This window comes from Puma concolor, chromosome F2 (genome assembly GCF_028749965.1).
Source record: "Puma concolor isolate L17-30 chromosome F2, mPumCon1.1.hap2, whole genome shotgun sequence".
Classification (NCBI taxonomy): domain Eukaryota; kingdom Metazoa; phylum Chordata; class Mammalia; order Carnivora; family Felidae; genus Puma; species Puma concolor.
Genome location: NC_141684.1, coordinates 4,052,958 through 4,073,801, shown reverse-complemented (window position 1 = coordinate 4,073,801; position 20,844 = coordinate 4,052,958). Strand labels below are relative to the sequence as shown.

The 20,844-nt window shown below is 61.2% G+C and overlaps 1 protein-coding gene across 1 annotated transcript in view; it reads right to left on the bottom strand.

The window, feature by feature from the left end:
* The window catches only part of KCNK9 (potassium two pore domain channel subfamily K member 9), an 80,469-nt gene extending 61,101 nt beyond the window's left edge, over positions 1–19,368 (bottom strand). The window contains exon 1 of the mRNA XM_086694999.1: positions 18,214–19,368. Within this exon, the coding sequence (XP_086551125.1) occupies positions 18,214–18,895 (682 nt within the window). The 5' untranslated portion in view covers positions 18,896–19,368. The remainder of the gene's footprint in view (positions 1–18,213) is intronic.
* Between the last annotated feature and the right edge of the window lie 1,476 nt (positions 19,369–20,844).

Sequence of the window (20,844 nt, the reverse complement as noted above, 5' to 3'; positions counted from 1 at the left end):
TGAGCTGCACGCAGGGCGACAGGTGCTAAGCCCGCAGGGGCCCTGGCGCTGCAGGGACATGTGGGAGGGGCACCTAAGCAGCCAGAGAGGACTCCAAAGAGGGTGGGTCTTGAGTGGTCGGGAAACTCGGTCTGCAGGCCCCGGGTGCTGCCGGGACGGGGCTGAGCGGCAGGCGAGAGCTCCGACCTCAAGGACCACGAGAAGCAGCGCCCGCACGCTCTAGGCCGCCGGGAGCCATCGATGGCTTTTCAGCAAGGGAGTGACTCGACGCGATCCGATGGCCCGCGGCCAGCGCAATGCACATCAGCACAGGCCTTGAGCCACCCCAGAAATGCACGCGCCTGGAGAGGGCCGGCGGGAACCGCGGTCTTAGTGCTGTGTTGCATAATGCCTGGCGGCCCCCGCCAGCCCTCTGAAAACAAATGCTTAGGTCATCCCCAGAGGAAGCCAAAAATTAGAGGGCTCCTCTCTGTGCCCAGAAAGGACCTAGGCTGGGCTGGAAAACAAAACCCGAAGGAAAAAACCCAGAACACCTCTGCTGGCCGGGTCTCCCGGGTCTGCGGTGGGGGGCGGGGGGTAGGACGGGCTTTGGCCAGGGGCGTCAGGGGCTGGGGACAGGGGCCCCCACAGGACTCTGGTGAAGCACACGAGAGCAAGGTGCTGGCTGATGGCCAAGGCCCCCCCCCCCCCCGCCCGGGGAGCGACACACTTAACACCCCCTCTTGGGAGGCCGCTGCTGGGCCCAGGAGGAAACGCTTAAGAAGCAGAGAACGATGTCCTGCCAGGGCCAGAGTCCCCTGCCTAGAGGAGGAGAGCAGATGTCTGGAAACGAGGCAGCCCCCTCCTACACACCCCTACGGCCATGCTCGCCGCCCTCTGGGGTGCCCCTCCGTGCAAGTGTTTCCCATTTCAGTGCCATCTTCTGGGCTGATTCCTCCACGAGGGATTCTGGAGACACCCTGGCCCTTGCCTTCAGCAGCAGGAGGCCTCAGAGCCAACCCCGTCTGCAGGATCAGGATCGCTCCCTAGACGGGGAGAGAAAGCCCAGGCAGGGAAGACAGATCTGTCCACGGGACTGCCTGCAAGGCACCCAGTCGCCCGTCGGCACGCGTAGTGGCTGACCGCGGCTGAGGGCTCAGAGGGCTGTCCCTGCCACGGGGAGAGCGTGAGCAGAGTCTGCAGGGTGAATGAACGGGTGCCCAGGGTGTCCAGGAGTCGGGGCTCTGTGTCCCCGGGGCCTGGAGGCAGGTGTGAGACGGGGCACGCAGCCACGCCCCCCGCGCTAAGTGGGGCCGTGAGACCCGCCCCCGGCCAACGAGGTAGGAGCAGAAGCTGCCCCGGGCTCCCAGGGCAGTGTGTCCAGAGGGTGGTGTTGGCTGGCATAACCCTGCTGACCTCTGCCCCCGTCCTCTCCCTCTTGGAACAGAAATGCAGCCAGCACAGGTCCAAATGGCAGCACTCAGGAAGACGGAGTGGGAGAATCCGAGGAGCCTGGGCACCGATGGCCCTGGGGAGCACAGCCCGGAGACCTGCACCTTCACCCCCGGGACGGTCCACTCACACTTCCCTGGGGAATCCGCGCCCTCTGGCTGCCTCCAGGCCAGCCACACCTCAGCCTGGTCCCCATCGCTGTTCCTGACACAGGCACCTTACTTGGCCAGCCCTCTCCGACCACAGGAAAACACACTGTGCAACTCTGAGCCCAATGCGTGATGTTCTCTTTTTGTCCTGCCTCCTAGGAAGCTCCAAATACACATCAACTTGTCTCAAAGCCGTCATGAAGGTTAATATGTATGAATCTCTCTCTCTCTCTCTCTCTCTCTCTCTCTCTCTCTCACACACACACACACACACACACACACACACACACACACGATTTTTGACCTGGTTTTATACCTTACTTTTACACCTTTTGTTATAAGCCATGTCACAACCTTCCTGATGAAAAAGGGTAAAATAGAAGCTAAAAACACGAACGTCTATATAACAGGTGCTCATAAAAGAAATCAGACACAGACATAATCTCAGGACAAGAAAGAATTTACAGCTAAAAGTATCAAAAACAGGGACACCAGGGGGGCTCAGCGGTTTAAGCATCTGACCCTTGATTTTGGCTCGGGTCATGATCTCAGCGTTCATGAGTTCGAGCCCCACATCCACCTCTACGCTGACAGCACAGAACCTGCTTGAAATTCTCCCTCTCTCTCCCCCTCCCCCACTCACACTGTGTCTCTCTCAAAAACAAATAAACTTTAAATAAATAAATAAAGGTATCAAAAACCATAAAGAAGCTTGCTTTGTAAAGCTTCTCCACCAGGGAGAGAGAACACACCTTTATACATCTAACCGCATGGCTTCAAAACACACGAAACTAAAATCGCCAGAAATACAATTTGCCAGAAATACACTGGCAAGTCCCAGTGGCAAAGTGCTGAAGGAGGCACTAACAGACGTCCCTCGGAAATTCATCGGGCCTCAGTAAGAATGACGATCCTCACATGATCACAGACCGGGCATGGGACGGGATGTCTCCGGGGCCCGGCAGCGGAAGCGAGCGGCCTGGGCACCTGACGTGACCGCCATGGGGGCCGTGGGCGGCGGGAATGAGTGCAGGTTCCACTGCGGGCACGAAAGGCAACCAAACAGTGATCGCTTAAAACACTCTGTGTGCCGAACCCCACGTGCACGCAGGCTGAGTTAGCCAGCATTCGCTGGTTTTCCACCCTTGAAAAGGAGTCGAATAACGTAATAAACCAGTCTGATTTTACAGGTGTACGTAGAACTGTAGGCACAGCGGAGAGATAGATGTTCTTTTCCAGCATCCTTGGAACTTTATAAAAAGTGATCCTTGGGGCGTCTGGGTGGCTCAGTCGGTTAAGCGTCCGACTTCGGCTCAGGTCATGATCTCGCGGTCCGTGACTTCGAGCCCTGCGTCGGGCTCTGTGCTGACAGCTCGGAGCCTGGCGCCTGCTTCGGATTCTGTGTCTCCCTCTCTCTGCCCCTCCCCCACTAGTGCTCTCCTTCTCTCTCTCTTTCACTCTCTGTCTCGCTCTCTCAAAAATAAACATTAAAAATAAATTTTTGGGGGGGGCGCCTGGGTGGCTCAGTCGGTTAAGCGTCCGACTTCGGCTCAGGTCATGATCTCGCGGTCCGTGACTTCGAGCCCCGCGTCGGGCTCTGTGCTGACAGCTCGGAGCCTGGAGCCTGCTTCGGATTCTGTGTCTCCCTCCCTCTCTGTCTCTCCCCCACTCATGCTCTGTCTCTGTCTCTCAAAAATAAATTTAAAAAGTTGAAAAAAAAAGTGATCCTTGAACAAGGAAAAAGCCCAAAAATCTTGAAATGTAGGAGCCATATGTAATTCAGACATGAACTTCCAGACAGAGAACACTCAACAGCCATTAGTGCCTTCAAAAGTTTGGAATGCAACAGCTAACTCAGTCTTCTTGACAACCTTGAGGGCTCTTGTTATTTTCATTGCTATTATTACGCCCATTTTGTAGATGGCAAAAGCCAAAGCACAGAGAGGTTGTGTTCTACACTGAAGGTCACACAGCTAGCAAATGGCCAAGACAGGACAACAGCCAGGCAGTCTGGCTGCAAAGCTCACGTTCGTAATCACGATGCTGACAACAGTGTGTGTGTGCACATGTGCGTGTAAATTTAAAACAGAACACTTCAAATAATTCTTGGATTAGAGAAAAAATATGCCCAGCAGTGAATTATTTACAAATAAGTGATGATAACAGACCTGCGGGATGCAGCCATGGTGGTACACAGAGGAACATGTGTAGCCGTTAATGCCTGCATTTAAAAAAGAAAAGCCTGGTATCTCTCGGTGCTTGAAGGTGAAGAAGGAAGAACAAACCTAAGGCATGTAAGAGGCATTTGATAAGTACCACTGCAAAAGTCAGCAAGACAGACGACATGACTAATAACCAAAACCAAGAAGTTCTTTTGAAAGATCAATACGTGTCCTCAACTAATTCCAAATATTTTCAAGCAACATCAGGGCCAAAGGAAGCTTGCGAGCAGGCCAGAGCCTGGGGGGGCAGCCGAGGAAGTGCTCCGTCCCCCTGCGCACGGCCCGCTGCCGGCCGCTGCCCCTTCCCGGGGACCTGACCGCACAGAGCCGGCTGCTTCCGCTCTGCGTTCTGTTCAAATGGTTTCAGTTTCACGATGCAAATTTTCAAATATATACTAAGGTAAGAGAACCATGTAACAGACTCCCGCGTACAAATAATGAACAGCTCATGGTCGCTCCACCCAATTCAGATTATTTTGAGGCTGGTAATTCCCGGCAATTCAGATTATTTTGAAACAAGTGCCAGAGGCTGCATTTTATCTCTAAGTGTTTTGGTATCTATCTCCAAAAGAGAAGGACTCGTGTATTCTATAGAACCATAATAAGATAACCACACCAAAAACCTAACATTAGAGTGTGTGTGTGTGTGTGTGTGTGTAACTTACATAAATACTACATGTCACCTGTTTAAAAATCCAGTTACAGGGGCGCCTGGGTGGCGCAGTCGGTTAAGCGTCCGACTTCAGCCAGGTCACGATCTCGCGGTCCGTGAGTTCGAGCCCCGCGTCGGGCTCTGGGCTGATGGCTCAGAGCCTGGAGCCTGTTTCCGATTCTGTGTCTCCTTCTCTCTCTGCCCCTCCCCCGTTCATGCTCTGTCTCTCTCTGTCCCAAAAATAAATAAACGTTGAAAAAAAAATTTTTTTTTAAAAAATAAATAAAAAATAAAAATCCAGTTACAGACACGTTTAGAAGCAGCACATCAGACTTCGTGTATCCGAACCCGCAGACATGCCAAAGGAGGCAGGATCACTCCCAGTCTGCAAGTGGGGATACTGAGGCTGAGACCAGTGAGGGGGCTTCCCTGCCACCCCCTGCCAGCATGGGGAGGGGGCAGGGATGGGAGCTCGGTCTCCCGAGGACACATCAGACGCTGGGTCCACTCCGCCACCGTGGCCTTTCCACCCAACACAGAACTAGATTTTGAGAATAACAAAAAAATATGGGACACATAGGGGCAATAAAATATAAACTCCCCTTGACCATAATGAGACAGGCTCGTCTTCCTACGGGTGACACAGAGAACCAGCATGCATGGAACAGCCTCTCCACACGCATCCTGCACCAGGCGCTTTCGGGTCCGCTTTCACACTTAATGCTCAGCCCCAGGAGGATGTCACGGGCCGAGCTGCGTTCCCCAAAATCAATATGCTGAAGTCCTGACCCACAAGACCTCAGAATGGGACTGTATTTGGAGACGGGTCTTCACAGGCGTGATCAATGTAAACCGAGGTCAGGCACGGGGCCCTGCTCCAAGGTGACAGGTGTTCTTATAAGAAGAGATTAGGACACGGACACACCAGGGGACGACCAGACACCTTGACCTCAGACTTCTGTTCTGTAGAGCTGGGGGAGATCAAGCTTCTGGTGCTCCAGCCCTGGGTCTGTGGCACTTCATCGTGGAGTGGGGCTGCCGAATGCAGAGAGATGGCTCCCTGTCTGCCTTACAGAGGGGTGGGGAGCATTCGAACCCAGATCATAGTCCAAAGCCGTGCTCGCTCCACTGTGCCCGGCAGCTGAGTACAGGGAGCAGCGAGGGGCGTGGCGAGGGGCGTGGACGGGCTCTGGGTCAGCCAGCAGAAGGAGCAGACAGCACCGGCAGCCTGGCCTCATCGAGGGGAGGCGGATGTCCTGCCCGTGGACGCTGGCTTTGATCATGTGACTGGCTTCAGCCAATGGTACGTGGACGGAATGACAGCATAAGTGTAGGGTCATGGCATAAGGGACCTCACTCGCCTTCCCTGCCTGCCGATCCCTTGCCACCACCGAAGGAAAACACACAACAGCTTAGCACAGAGCCGTCTGTCAGCCTGAAGACCAGCAGTGAGAAAAGGCGCCCGGCTGAGCCATCTGGGGCAGCCAAGCCCAGCTGAGCCACACACTGCAAGCAGTAATAAATGGTTGTTGTTTTAAGCCTCCACATTTGCGGGTGATTTGTTACACGTCGCTAGCTAGCTGATACAGAAGGTCGAAAGAAGCAGTATGTAACAGGATAGTTACAAGCACAGACTCTGAGGTCAGACTGCCCGGGCATAACTCCTGGCGTGGCCGCTCTTTAGCTGCGTGACCTTGGGCAAACTGTTTAACCTCTCTGGTCTACCACATCAGCTTAAAACGGGAATACACGAAAGTATCCGTCCGATAGGGTTGCTGAGAGGATGCAACTCGTTGAGATGGAGGCTGTCAAGAACCAGAACCCCATGGAGAAATCACGAATGGCCACTCCATTGTTGTGGCGAGAGAAGGGAGGTTAACCTTGCCCCGGGAAGCTCTGGTCGGCATGACGAAAACAAGCCGCCGAGAGATCTTCTGTCTCTTTTGTTTGTTTCAACACTGATGCCACATCGCCTTTGTCACTGGGTGACCTCGGGCAAGTCACTGGATCTCTCTGAGCCTCAACGTAACAGGGCTAATCTTTGACCCCACCTAGTTCACAGGGTTACAAAGGTGGTAGAGAACGGGCACCTGTGTTGTAAATCAGACACCCCCCACCCCACCCCCCGCCCAGGGACAAGCAACCTATGGAGTGCCGGCATGCCAGGCACAGCGACGGAAAAGCCTTCCATCTCCGCAGTTCTCCCTTTCACTGGGGCAGGGTGGACAAGGATGCACGCCACCGTCGTCCACTCTATCCCCAAGGCAGACGCGACTAATCCATCGCAGAGGGCACTCTTCCCACTGGGCTGCTTCTCAGCTCGGTGTTCCAGTGACCAAGCCAACCGGCAGGACCAGCGGGACCCGATGAAACTTCCCATCCCCGGAGCTTGACCAGGGCCCAGGGGCTCCCCTTCCCAGGAACAGCTCCACGCTGTTCAGAAGGTCAAGGGCCCCAGGTCCACAACCTCACCCACGGAGTCCCTTGGACCAGCTGTGTCCGAGATGACGGTGGGTTTTTGGCCCTGGGGACACCAGCCTTCCGACGCGGCACGACCGGGTCCCGGCCACACAAAGATTGCTAAGAAAATGTTCTGAGATGGCGAGGACCTCAAAAACGTCTTCCCCACTGCCAAGAGCTGCCGAAGCCGCGGCGGCACCAGGAGACCCACACCCGCCCGTGTGGTTGGTGGGAACACTACCCGCCATCACCAGTGCCCTCGCGCCCTCTGGCCTGGAAATCCCACCGTCGACCCAAAACCCTTAGGGAAGAACCCAACCCAAGCCACACACGCACACAGATGTTCACGAAAGCGCTGCCTAGAGTTGGCAAAAAATGAAAATAAAAAAAGGTACGTTAAATTGCCATGAATAGAGGAGTCAAGAGATGACAAGACATTCTGTTACTGGAGTTAGAGCCGCGAAAACAAAATCCCTTAAGACGGCAGAAACACAAGGCAGTGCTGGACACAAACTTAGAAACAAAAGGGCTCTGAACTGCTAGGCGTCCCCTACAGACACTATGGGTGCCTACCAACACCAACTCCGCTCCTTCCTCACCATCAGAACCCCAGTTAGGTCTGAGAAACAGCACGCCTCATTTTCCAAGCTCCCTCGCAGCTGGGGTTGGTCATGAGACACAGTCCTGGCCGTGGGTGGGCCATCCGGAAAAGCTCTTCAGATAGGAGCAAGCCCAGCTGGCACACGCCTTTCTCTTTTGTTCTTCTGCTTCTCGCTGCCAGGAGGATGCCGGAGGTGATGCCGGTGCTGATGCAGCCATCTTGGAGCCATGAGGCACCGGCTTTAGGACAAAAGCCACACTAAGATGGCAGAAGAGAATGACAGCAGGAGCCAGAGTCTCTGAAGGCATCCTGGAGTGCCTGCCAGCCCACCTGCTCATCCCAGACTCCAAAACAGAGAGACAGGAAACTGCTTTTGGTCAAGGCACCACCGAAAGGGTTTTCAGCTACAGGCAGCTGAACATAATCTCTAACACGCTCATTCTGATGAAGTGATAAAAACAGTACACAAATGTGGGCAAAATGATGAGCATGTGAGCAAGAAAAGCTAAAGTCATTTTCAGATACGACCACAGAACCACAAGGGAGTTGTGGGGGCTTTTCTCCCCTCTTTATAAAATGTTCTCTGCCATTGCATTCTCTGCTCAGTGATGTGAGCACACACCAGCGTTCACTCTGCCGGTGCCTGGGTCCCTCTGGCCTGAGCACTGCCCCTAACAGATGACAGACCCATTCTGCCAACCGCCAGTGTTCCCCAGCGCTCTGGGTTTATCTCCCAGAAATGGCACTCACGCTGGGAGGCCCCTCATGACAACCAGACCCGGCAGGGACATCTCCCCAGTCGCCCCCAGCATCCCGGGGCCTGGCCCTTTCCCGGGGCCCAGACAAGATTCGTGGCTCAAAGCCCAGGCCAGCCCTGTACCACCAGCACCTGTTTTCACAGCTACTCCAAGAGACACAAAGGCCCCAACACCACCTGGCAGACCATGGAGCCCAGAGCTGTCTCCATTCCCAGGGCCTCAGGGCAGGGCTGGAGCCGAGGCCACGCTCCCCCAACACAGCGTGCCCGGGGTGTCTGCTTAAGGCGTGGAAGCCGAGGGTCCACCTGGGGTCCTCCCAACACCAGTGAGCTTACCCTGCCCACCTGCGTGCCCCCCCCCAAGACCCCTAAAATGGCTCCCCCTGAGACCCCCTAAAGTGGCCCTCCCAAGACCCCCAAAGTGGCTCACCTGAACCCTCTATAAGCAGGCTCACCTCAGCCCCACCCGAGCTCCCCTGCCTATCCACATCCTGACGCGGATGTCACCTCCTCTGAGAAACCCCACCACTGGGCTGCCTCTCCCGGCGTGGCCCCCACCTGCCGTGGCCCAGAAGGTGGCTTATTCTCCAGTTCCACGGAAGAGCTTCAGGGAAGAGAAGTCACCAGGCCAGGGGCCATTCTGCACTTCAGGGGACACGTGGCGATGTCTGGGGACATTTTTGTGTGTCACAACTCAGGGGGTGCCCCTGGCAACGAGTCAGCGGAGGGCAGGGATGCTGCCCAACGTCCTGCCGCGCACAGGATGATCCCCACTGCGCAGACGCATCCAGCCCCGAAGTCAGGGGTGGGCCCCGGGGAGACCGCTGCCCCAGCCCGAGGTCACCCGGGGAGGATTAGAACCCAGCGCACCCCAGGCCCGGGCCGGGGCCCTCCGTGCAGTCCCTCCACGCGGTCCCGTGCTCTCTGCTGCACTCACACCAGCATCCTCACTGTGGCTCGGAAGAAATCACGGTCTCTTGCCCGCAGAGGTGGGAACCCTGCCGGCAGGCACCACACAAGCCCCCAACCAAGGCCCCGAGTCGCTGGGCAGAGTCACCTCACCGAGCTCCTCCTGGGCTCCAAGCGGCAGGCGGGGCAGCAGCGGTGGAGGTGCGCGGGCACAAACGGTGGCGGGGGCCCGGGGCGTGAGCGCACAGCCCAGACCGCCTCCGGGGCTGAACAGCCCCCCAGGCTCTGCCCCTCATCCCCGGAAGACCGCAGCCACCCCTGAAACCCACAGCGTCCCAGCTACGTGCCCGCTCCGCACCCCCAGGGAACGGTCGACAGGACCCGGAGACACACATCACACGCTCACGCTCCCGGCCCCTGACCCTCTGGCCGACAGTCAGTCAACAAACGCCTTCTCTGCATCTTGCGCCCAGGCTGGGTGGAGGGAACAGCACGCGCGAGGTCTCCGGTGGGAACTGCCAGGTAAGCGGTAGTCCGGACTGTGTGTGAGGGAGGTAGAGGGAGGAAGGGAAGCAGGGAGAGGAGGGGCCCCAGGATAGGAAGCCAGGGGGGCCGGGCAGCGCCAGGGGTGCAGCGGCCACGTGTATGAACCCCCGTGGCCCTCGGCCCGGGCAAAGGCCTCATGATGCTTGCTGGGAGGCCTCTCACCTTCCCCAACGGGGCGCCCCCCACACACCCGGCACAGCCGGTGAAGCCAAAGGCCGTGTTGCAGATGGGTGTCCCTTCCCGCCAGGCGCCCAACTAACTCACGTGGGTCTGTCACCAGTGGTGGGTTGGGGACCGACGTCACACATCTAAGCCGCAGGAGCGGGAAGGTCCCCATTTGGCACGACGGGTCCCTAACCTGCCATCTCCCATTAAAACCAACAGCTCGAGTTCCAAAGGGGCCTCCTCCATCGGGCACGCGCCCAGGGGCCTGAAGGCACAACCACGCGGGAAGATGGCCCCCTGAAGCAGCCAGCCCGAAGTCCTCCTGCTCCTGGGGGCCAGAGGTGGCACTTGGGTCTCTAGCGGGCCTGCCCTGAGCACCGTCCGGGGAGCCCAAGCTCAGCCCTGCCCTGGGGCCTCTGGTGTGGGACGGGGATGCTGTGGCACAGACACAAAACTAGGGCACCGCGTGAGAGGCGTCCCAGGACGGCGAGGTACAGCAGGCCGGGGGCACAGCCACGCATCCCCTGCCCAGGCGGGGAAAGGACAGCGGGGGAGGGGCAGGGCACAGCTGGACCAGGGAAGCCGGCGCGAACTGTGACCCAGGCAGGCACTGGACCGGCTGGGGCTTTGGCCCGAGGCTCTGGCCCTATGGGGAACGGGGTACTGGGGGGCCTGGCAGGGTGTCACCTTCACAAAGGGGGTCATGGCGGCAGGCATCCCCGAAGCCGCATCCTCTCGGCTGGAACCGTCTGGGGAAATTGAGCACCTGGGCTTGTACGTGGTGGCCCCAAAAGACCCGGGCCCGGCGTCCCGCCCTGAGAGCCTCCTTCTGCAGCTGGCGGGAGCCCCTCACGAGGGTCCGGGCCACGGGCCCCACAAGTCGCAGCACAGACGACCCTCGAGAAGGCGGGCGGCATAGCGGCACGTGACCAGTCCCCCACGTCGCACACAGGAGCCCGGCGTCCGCCTGACCGTCATCATCACAACCAAAAGCCCCAGGTGCCTCCGAGGACACCTTTCACAGACGTGCGCTCAATGTCCACGGCCACACACGCAAAGCTCTAGGTCCCCATCTCACAGACAAGGAAGCGAGGCTGGTGGGACACAGCTGGGATTGGGCGTCTGGGACAGACAGACACGGGGCAGTCCTGCCTGGGGCTACAGGCCCCCGGGGCTCCGCCTGTTCCCCGAGCCCCTCTGTGCCCAGTCCGAGGAGGCATGTGGCTTCCCCTGGACAGGAAGGCCGAGGCCACGGGCAGGGCTCAGATCTACCTCCCCCGCTCCCTGGACACCTGGCCCAGCATCCCCCGCTGCACCAAAGCTGTCCCCGTCATGACCACCGCACCATGGCCACAGGGCCGCCTCCTCTAGTCTGACCCCACGCTTCACCCGGGGCCACCCACTGGCTCCTTCTAAGGCTGGGCACGTGATGAGGGTGAGAACCGGGCAGGGCTCGCCCACCCCACTCAGCTAGCACCCCTGCGAGTGGCTGTTCCCCAGGCAGGTTTCGTCATGGCTCAAGGCCCGGCTGACCCCAAAAGCCCAGGTGGGAGCAGGTGGGGTGGGGATGTGGCCACGGCCAGGATGCACCCGCCAGGGAACCCCCAGCACGGACAGCTGCTCACAGTGCCCTGACCCACAGGCCCAACACACTCCTGGCCACTCCTGAATTTCCTCCCCTTCCCCTGCCACTGCGAATTCTGTCAACCATCCCCTCTCCTCTGGGTCCACAGCACACGATCCCAGTCTTTTCCTCAGAGATCCACGTCAGGGACCGTACTTGGGTTCACACCGACGCCAGACAGAGAAACCGCTGCTCAGGAGCAGACGAAAGAAGTCTGCGTGAACTAGACGCTCGAGACACGTCAACGCAGGGAGGGGCTGCCCAGAAAAGCTGGCATACCAAGCGGGGGGGGCATGAACAGAAGCACAGCACCTAGACGAGGGGAGGGGATATTCTGCACTCGGAGAGCACACACGCAGACCGAAATTGCTCGGAGAAGAGCCAGGCTTAGGGAGGTACGACTGGAAGAAACTCGGGGGCCTAGGACTATCTCCAGTTTCCTAAAGTCGGTTACGGCACAGGGGGCAAGCCGAGCTGCACTCACTCCCTCCTTTGGAGAACCGTAAGCTACAGCTTGGGCGCCCTTAGCTATTCTGCAGGCAGAGATCCCAGAGTCGGGATGGGCGGGAAAAGGGGCCCTCAAACCAAATCCCCTGATGAGATGAACCCCAGAACCCCCTTCCCCAAGGCTGGCAGGGAGGCGGATGCTCCACTGGGGGAGGAGACCCTCACCGGAATGCTCATATCCCAGAATTCCTCTGCCCGCGGGACTCCCTTAACGGCGCAGACTGCCTGCCCCTCCTTTGTCAGCCCAGCCCGCCTGGGTCCTTGCCGCCAAATTCCTGGGGCTCTGCTGAGACCAGGACACTTGTTTCCCACGGTGTTTTCCTGGTGCTCCGGCAAGGCTGGTGTAAAACCAAGAGTAGCGTTGCTCTGTGGCCTAACTCACAGGGGCAGGCCCCCTGGGCTGGCGGCCTGCCCGTCCCGGCTCCAGGGCCAGCCGCACCCTGGACTGCCCAAGCACACCCCCCTACGGCAGTGGCACCACACGTCCATGTGCTGAGTCCCTCTTTTCTGCACCTGAGCCCCCCCCCCCGTCTCCAACTTCTAAATGCAGACCTTCTGTCCCCTCTTTAGGTGACCACCACAGAGACTGGCCACCCCTTTGAAAGAATGACCCCCCAACACACACACCGCTTTTCCACATGGTGGCCCCACCAGATCAGAACCTCACACAATACCCTCATCATGCATATAAACACACCCTACTGCCTTGCACGCAAGGGAATGAGCTCCCTGTCACTAGGGGCATTCAAGAAGCTGACCGGCGCAGGGAGGTTCTGGGGTGCCGGTAATAATGTTTCTTGATTTGAGTGGGGCTTACAAGGGTGTGGTTTGGTCACAGGAACCACTGAACGATATATTTCTGCTTAAGCGCGCTTTTCCGTGTGAACATCGTACTTCGGTCAACATTTCTAAAAGGCAAAAGTGCCTGGGATTGGCCGACCGCTTTTCAGGAAGGTGACGTGGCTGGAACACCTCGGGTGCCCCCACACCGGGGCATCAGCACTTACTGAGAGGCTACCCGGGGCCCTGGGCACTCCCACCCAGCACAGGGACGGAGACGGGTAAAACCCCAGCGCTGGAGGGGTGAACACGGTACATAGAGGGCTGAGTGACCGTTCAGAGGAGTCAACGAGCGAACGAGTGAGAGGGGGAGTGAGTGGCTGTAGAGAAGGCTGGTTGCAATCATGCACGGACACACAGAACACGAACAAACAGGTGCCTGGAGCGCCCTGGGAGGGAGTGCAAGGGGATGGGGGGCGGTGCGAACGCAAGACGCCTGGGGGACCCAGGGATGGACCGGCGACTGGAGACGTGGACACAGGTGTGGGTGGAGGCCAGATGCAAAGAGGGCCGCTTCGCCTCCTGCTGCTGCTCTGACCCTCCTGGACCTGGCTAGTGAGGTGACCCAGGAAAGAGGAGGCAGCGGCAACAGGTGTCGGGACTGTGGATGCCGTCTGATACCTGCCCCCGCCTCAGAGCACCTGGCCAGGTGTCCCCATGCCCGTCAGTAAAGCTATCTCTCTCACGTCACCCGGAGTCAGAAGGAACCTCACTTCTCGGCTTCCTCCACGACACCCACAGGCAGTGTTTACTGGAGGGCCGATGCTACCTCTAGCGCCACGGGGTCCAGGCGGGGCCCGGGGAGGAGGAGCCAGCCACGCGCCCCCGCCCGCCTCCTGCACACTGCCAGCGGCCACACCGGAAAGTAGCAGGAAGACGCCTCCTGTCCAGGCCCCGCGCGCTGGGTGAGCCGGCCCTTCACCTGACCCTTGCTAAGCAGGTCTCCTGAACAGCGGAGTGAGAGGGAGAAGCAGAAGACGTGGATGGAATGTTCCACAGGCCCATCCTCGGCTCCTGGGACAAAGCCACAGTTGGAGCTCGCAGCCCTCGGCCTCCGCGTGGGCTGCCTCATCATGCCTCGGTTTCCCCATCCATCAGGTGGGGTGATGCTCCCACCGGGCTTGTGGGAGAAGTGAGCGCAGGTGTGGGAAAGCACCACGATCCCTCCGGCACCAGCCTGCTCGGTCCCCCCGGGCCTGTTTCCACTCTGCGATCCTTCACAAGATGCCCGCGGGGGCGGGGGCGGGATGGACAGACAGTCTGCCTGGGGCGGGACAGATGATATCAACCTTGCTGGCACCAAGGGAGGCACAGGGGGCAGGGGCACAGCTCAGGGAGGCCGTGAGTGGCCGCGGGGAAGGCTAAGCCTCCCTGGAGGGTGAGAACCTGCCAGAAGGATGCAAAGGGCCAACCGAGGAACGCACCCCCCGGGGCCGTCTGCACCCGCGGCACTGAACGGGTTAAGGGAGTTTCGCTGTCCCTGTGCCTCACACTGAAGCTCAACCAACCGTTCAGGTTTCCAGCTCCGCCTCGCCCCCCCTCAAGGCCAGGCCTTATCTTGTCATCTAGACTGTCCCCAGAGTCTCAGAGGCAACGCAGACCAGGCAGGGGCAGGCGCACAACAAGAGTGTAAAACTATGTATTGAAAACTACACCCAAGAGTGCCAGAAAAACACAGAAAACGCTTTCCGCTTTGTGAAAAGTCCACTCGGGCTCTGTGCGTGAATGAGGAAGGGGAGATGCCCCTCGGCGCTCCAACTTCAAGCCAGCAGGGGGCCTGGAGCAAGGAACGCACAGGGGCCCCGAAACTCTCAGGGTGTGCCCCACCCCCAGCCAGCAGACCGTGGCTCCCAGGCCTGTCACCCCAGCTCCCGGGGCAGCCACCCCGGCTTCAGAGGAGCCCAAAGGGCCCAGAGAGACACCGCCCCTCCAAACTGCAGCCAAAACAGAAAACCTGTGTCTCCTTCCCTCCGTCTTTCCCCTACACAGACCAGTTTTTAAATGGGCCTCCTGGACCCCGCAGAAGAGATCTGAATTCTAAGCACTGTTTCTTCCTCTGATGATCCTAGAGGTGGTGACAACTTAGATCACAGACGTTAGATCCAAAACAGAAGTGTCCAGGAGATGCCCCCTCTGCTGTCAGACCGGCACTGACCGTGGGGTGCAGCGCCTCCTATAGGAAGCCTACAGACTTGCTGGGAGAGTGGGGGTCCCTTAGGCCTCTGCCCCAAGCAGGAAATTCAAGTCAGGCCCTGGCCCTGCCAGGCAGAGGCTTCCGACCATCCTGCTAAGCAGCCGAGCACAACGGGACGGGACGTGGATACAGGGCTCCCACCTTCCACACGGGCCTCTCGGAAGTCAACACCACCCCATCCCGCAGGCAGCTTCAGATGGCAGGTGGCGCAAACATCAAAAAAGAGAGAGGAAGGAACCGCACCCGGAAGCGGTGGAGGGCAGCATTGGGCGTGCCCTTCCGGGCCCGCTGGACCTGTGCTGCCCTCCTCTGTCCGCGGTGCCCGTGCCCGAGTCCCCCGCCCCGAGGGCTGGGCGAGGTTCACGTGCCAGCCCCTCACAACCTGTCATGGGGCCGCGGAGCCAATGCAAAATGGTAACCGCATCGCTTTTAAAATCCACCTCACGGAGGGAGCCAGTAACTGAACCCGAGAAGCGCCGTTCGCCTACAGACCACGAGCGCCACGAGGTTCCTGCCCACCTCGCGGGCTGGAGCTCAAAGTTGAAGTCCGCTCGAGAAATCGCTCAAGGTTAGATTAAAAATAAGAACACCCGTGAAGATTCACCTGACCCGTTAATATCACCGTCCAATAGGAGACGGTGCCTCAGAGGGCCCGGCTTGGGGCTGCTTTTTGTTCTAGGCCTAGGAGGACCTTAATTTGCATTTATATTAAAAAAAGAAGAAGAAGAAGAAAACAAACAGAATTAACTAGAAAGGTGCTTTGTTTCCTGTAAATTTGAGCTCTTGGGCTAAACAGCTTCCCAGGGCAGACAGCACGGACTCAGCCCGTGTCAAAGAGCGTAAATTCACACCTACAGAGCGAGTGCTTTGCGCTATGCTGAGGTAGCCGCAGGCGGCTGGGCGCCTGCCCGCCCTCGGGTCCAACCGGGCAGATCAGTCCTGTGTCAGGCTCCTCCTGCAGGTGGGGAAACTGAGGTCGGGAGAAGCAACATGACCCCGCTGTGGTCTGCTAGGATGGCCAGACTCGAGATGCAAGCCAGATCGCGGGGCTCCAAGTTCAGCGTCAGGGCGGCTGAGTTGGGGCAACGTTTTCTTCCTTGTCCTTGCGTCTGTGCCCCAACCTTCCTTCCCAGAAACCTGGGTTGAAAACTCGACGAAAGAAGTGAGGAAAACCAACAGCCGGCAGATGCCCCCCTGGTCCTGGACAGACTGGAGGCCCACCCGTGCGCCGGGCCAAAGAACACCCTCGGTCTGGCCACACGTTCCTTGACGTGTTTCTCCTTAGAATGTGCTCGGAGCTACCCGCCAGGGTCAATAAACACGCCTTGATGAGAACTTTACCAGCCTCTTTCTATTTTCAGGTAAATGGGAGCATCTCAGGGTTTGATTTTAACTCCAACCCGCTCCGCGAGGCTGGAGCTCAGCTCTCGAGACCAGATGGGTTTTAGGTGCGCGTTTCGCTCCTGGGTGCAGTGTGCTAGGGATTTCACCTGCCGGGGGCTAGATCATCGAAGGCATGCTGAGGGGATGACGGGTTCCCCTCCCCGCCCAGAGCAGTCAGTTCTTAGAGGCCCATTTCTTGTTCTCGGGCTCTCCAGCAAACAGGCCCCTGAACCCCATGTGCGTCTATGACCGCCACAGCTCATGCTGGAAGTTTCACGACAAAAATGACGGTAATGACCGCCTGGCCCTTCCAGGCACTGGAGGCACAGTGGGGTGTGGGGAAGGAAGGACTTTTCTGTGTTTTGGCCGCCGGGCCAAGCGGGAGCAAAGCTAGTTACGTAGACAACAGAAGAGCATTTTCCTCCCAAAGACGTAAAAACCTGCACCAATGAATTAAACATTTCAAACAAGATGACTCTCTACAAAGTCTTCTCAACCAAGAAGCAGAGACAGGCCGTCCTGTGCTGGTACATCCTGTTGCATATGGCACTGAGAAATCCTGCTTTTTCAGCACACAGAGCTTTCCAGACAAAGAAAAATACCAAGGGGGAAATTAGAGGAGGAGGTCCAGAGGAGTCAGGGCGGACGGAGGAGAGACAAGGGTGGGCAGGAGGGGACCTCTTCTCACGGCGAGGGGGCACAGGGGGCTGGGCGGGCACAGAAAAGAGGCCACCCGAGCCAACACAGCGGCCCTGACAGGGCCAAGGAGACGGCTGGGCAGAGACAGGGTGCCGCGCGGGGACAAGTTGCAAACCACAGAGACACCACCCTACCTACTGCCGTGTCCGCTGGGTTGAAGCGACCCGCTCCGGTTCCCAAGGGTCTCCAAGTGCCACGTGATCTCAGCCAGGGCCCTGCCCTGGGCACCCACTAGGGACTTTGCTCTCTGGCTAGCACCATTGGGAGAGGGACCCACGGGAGTCCCCAGGGTGTACCCATTGGACTCTCTTCCCCAGACCAGGGCTGAACCTCCCCAGTTTCTGGGGACTCCGCAGACCTGCCTCACCCACTATCACAGCCGGTGGGGGCGGGGGGGGGGGGGCCGGAGGACAGGTCCTGCCCTGCCCCCCACCCTCCACTGCCCTCTTAGAGCGCTTCACCCGGTTGCCACCCCCACCCCAATCACCAGAGAGCAAACTCTCTCTCTCCTCTGGGGGCCTGGCACGACCGGGCTCCAGAATTCGAAGAGGAGCCCCGAGGGAGGAAAGCTGGACTCCGGGCTCAGAGAAGGCTGGAGGCTGGCGAGGGTCCCCCGCCGCCCGAGTCCCTCTCCGCGCGGCGGAGCCAGGCCAGCCGTCTCCAAGTCCCGGAGAGGTAGTAAGTGTAAGGCTTGGAACCCCGCGCAGCCCAGCCCGCGCCGGGGCGGTGGGTGGGTGGGTGTCTGCTACGGGATTATTCTTAGCGCTCCACTCTCTTCGCAAAAGTGGCGCCTCCGCCCTCCCGGCTCCGGCACGCTCGCTCGGGGCTCGCACGCCCGGCCCAGACAGCGGCGCGGAGCGCAGCACCGGGTGGGGTCCACGAGGGGCGAGGCGCGGAGGCGCAGGAGAGGCGGGGGCTCCCGAGAGAGGAGGGGGCGCGGCGGGAGGGGCCCCGGCGACGAGGCTGCGTTTAACCCTCGGCGCCCCGCACCCAGCCCTGCGCCGCGCGCTCAGCCGCCTCCCCGGACTCCTCCCGGGGCGCGGGGAGCCCGGCGGCGGCGCGCCCGGCCCTTACCTATGGTGGTGATGACCGTGATGGCAAAGTAGAAGGAGCCGGCGAATTTCCACTGGACGCCGGCGCGGTGCGGCTCCGACTGCAGGATCACCAGCTCCAGCTGCCGGTAGTCCTCGGCGCTGATGTTGTACTTCCCCTTGATCCGGATCTCCTCGGCTTTGAGTTTCTCCTCCTCGCGCATCTCGTGGTCCGACTCGAGGGCGTCGAAGACGGCGGCGCCCACCAGCAGGTAGGTGAAGGTGCAGACGATGAGGGACAGAGTCCGCACGTTCTGCCTCTTCATGGCCGCCAGCAAGGAGCCGGCGCGGGGGGCATGTCCCGCAGGCTCGCAGCCGCGCGCGTCCCACTGCAGCGCCCGGCGGCCGCCGCCGCCTCCTCCGCCGCCGCCGCCGCCTCCAAGTTGTAAGCGGCGGCGGCAGCAGCAGCAGCAGCAGCAGCAGCAGCAGCGGCGGCGGCGGGGAGGCGGGGGGCGGGGAGGCTGGGGGGGCCCCCCTCCGCCGGGGCCGCCACAGCCGCCGCCACCGCGAGGCGGCTGGCGGGGCAGGGGCGGCGCGGGCCCGGGCTCGGGCGAGAAGGCGGACAGGCACAGGAGGCTGCTCGAGCGCCGGGGCCAGGCGTCCGGGAGCCCCGACACCCTGCGCCAGACCCGGCCGAAGCAGCCCGCCCCACTGCGCAGGGCCATGCACGGCGGCCCCGCTGGGCACCGCGCGGGCCGCGCTGCCCTCCGCGCCCCGCCCCCCGCTCCCGCCGGAAAAGCAGGGGCGGGAGCCGGAGCGCGGCTGGAGGGCGGCCGCCGGAGCCCGCGCCCCTCCGGGTCCGGCTCCCGGGCGGCGGCGCCCGGCTAGGAGCCCGCAGGTCTGCGCGCGCGCCTCGCGGGACCTCCTTCCCCTTCAGCCCTCTTCGCCCCCCCCCTCGGGGGGGGGGGGTGGAAAAGTTTGCGAAGTGGCGGCGTCTCCGGAGTCCCCAGCAGGCGGGGAGGGGGCCGAGCAGGTGCAGCGGGCGGGGCGGCCGGATGCCCGAAGGTCCGAGCGCCCCGCGCCCACCCGGGCGCGCAGGGACGCGGCGGGGTCCCCGCCGGGCGTCGGCCGGTCGGCGAAGTTTGCTCGGCTCAGCCCCCGAGGCGCGGGAGCGGGGCGCGGCCCCAGGGCGGCAGGGCCCGCGGCGGAGCGGCCTCGGGGGCGGCCCGGGGACGGCGCGGCGGCGGTCGGCCAGCCCGCTCCTCCGGGGGCGGCGGACGCGGCGGCGGCGGCGGCGGCGGCGGGAGGGGTCCCGCGGGCCTCGCGGAGCTGCGGGATGGGCGCGGGCGCATGAGCCGCGCCGGGGTCGGGGCCCTCCGGCGTCCGGGCGTCCGGGGAGGCGGCCGCGGCGCTGGTCTGCCAGGGGCGCTGCGTGCGTGCGCGCCGGAGGGAGCCGAGTGTGTGTGCGTGTGTCTGTGCGTATGTGTGCCCGTGTGTGTGCCCGTGTGTGTGTGTGTGTGCGCGCGCGCGCGTGGCACCTCGCTCCGGCGGGAGGGCCGTGGGGGGCGGGGGCCGGGCTACGCCGAGGCCAGGCCTCCCTCCCTTCCTCCCTCCCTCCCTCCCTCCCGCAGCCTCCCGGGCGCGCCACCTCCCGCCTGGTCCCCAGCCAGCTGGCGAGGCGGCCTCGGCGGCTCCCGCTGCAGACCGAGCGCGGCGCACGGCGCACGCGGAGGGAGCCAGGGAGGGGCGGCCGGTGCCGCTGGGGAGGGGGCGGAGGCGGGCCGAGGACTGGGTGTCGCCAGAGTGGGGGTGGGAGGCGGAGCCACCAGCAGGTTTCGCAAGGGGGAAGGGAGGATAAATGAGACTGCTCGGGTCCTTGTAGCCCAGCTCCCCGGGAGCGCCTGCCGCTTCGCGGGGCTGAGAGTTTGAGAGAACCGGGCCGACCGGCGGCTTAAGGGAGAGGAGAGACCCGGAGGAGGGTGGGAGCTCGAGGGGAGGGCGTTCCCCGGGGCGGCCACCGGCCGGGCGCACCTCCTCCTCGCGCGCTGCGGTCCCGAGGGCCGCCTCGGTCCCTGCGAGCGTCTCCGGCCAGGTGGCCCCGCACCTGCTGATCCTGAGCTCTTACCCGGAGAGCGCGGAGGATGTCACGGGCGGCTGCTACTCTCGCGGTCGGGGCCTCGGGGGGGAGGATGCCGCATTCCTCCTTCCCTGTCCCCTCCTCCCTGTTGCTTTTCCCAGAAACACTCCTTGGTTCCCCGAGGCTGGGCGCGGGGTGCACCCAGAACAGAAGCCTGCCCCTCCTCCTGCACCCCAGCGCCTCGCGACGGCCCCACTGCCGGCCAGCCTGGGCAGGCGAACAGGAAGCCCAGGCTGGGGAGAGCTATTCCTGGAGTCGGAGAGGAGGCTTCGCCCTGCTTTGTCCCTTTCCCATACCCTTCAGGTCGTCGAGGGGTTTCCCTCGACCACCGACCCCCTTAATCTCCACTTGAGCAGTGGAGCTCGAAGTGGGGAGGCCGAAGGCGCGGAGACCCTGGGCTCCCCCTTGCCTGGGTCTGGCGACCTCCCTTGGACCCCAGCCGGGGAAGAGATGGAGACCTGGGGAAAGGGACGCCCCCAGGCGGCGGGCTAGGAGACTGGGCAGAGGCGGCCAAGGGCGTCGCGGAGTAGGCCAGGG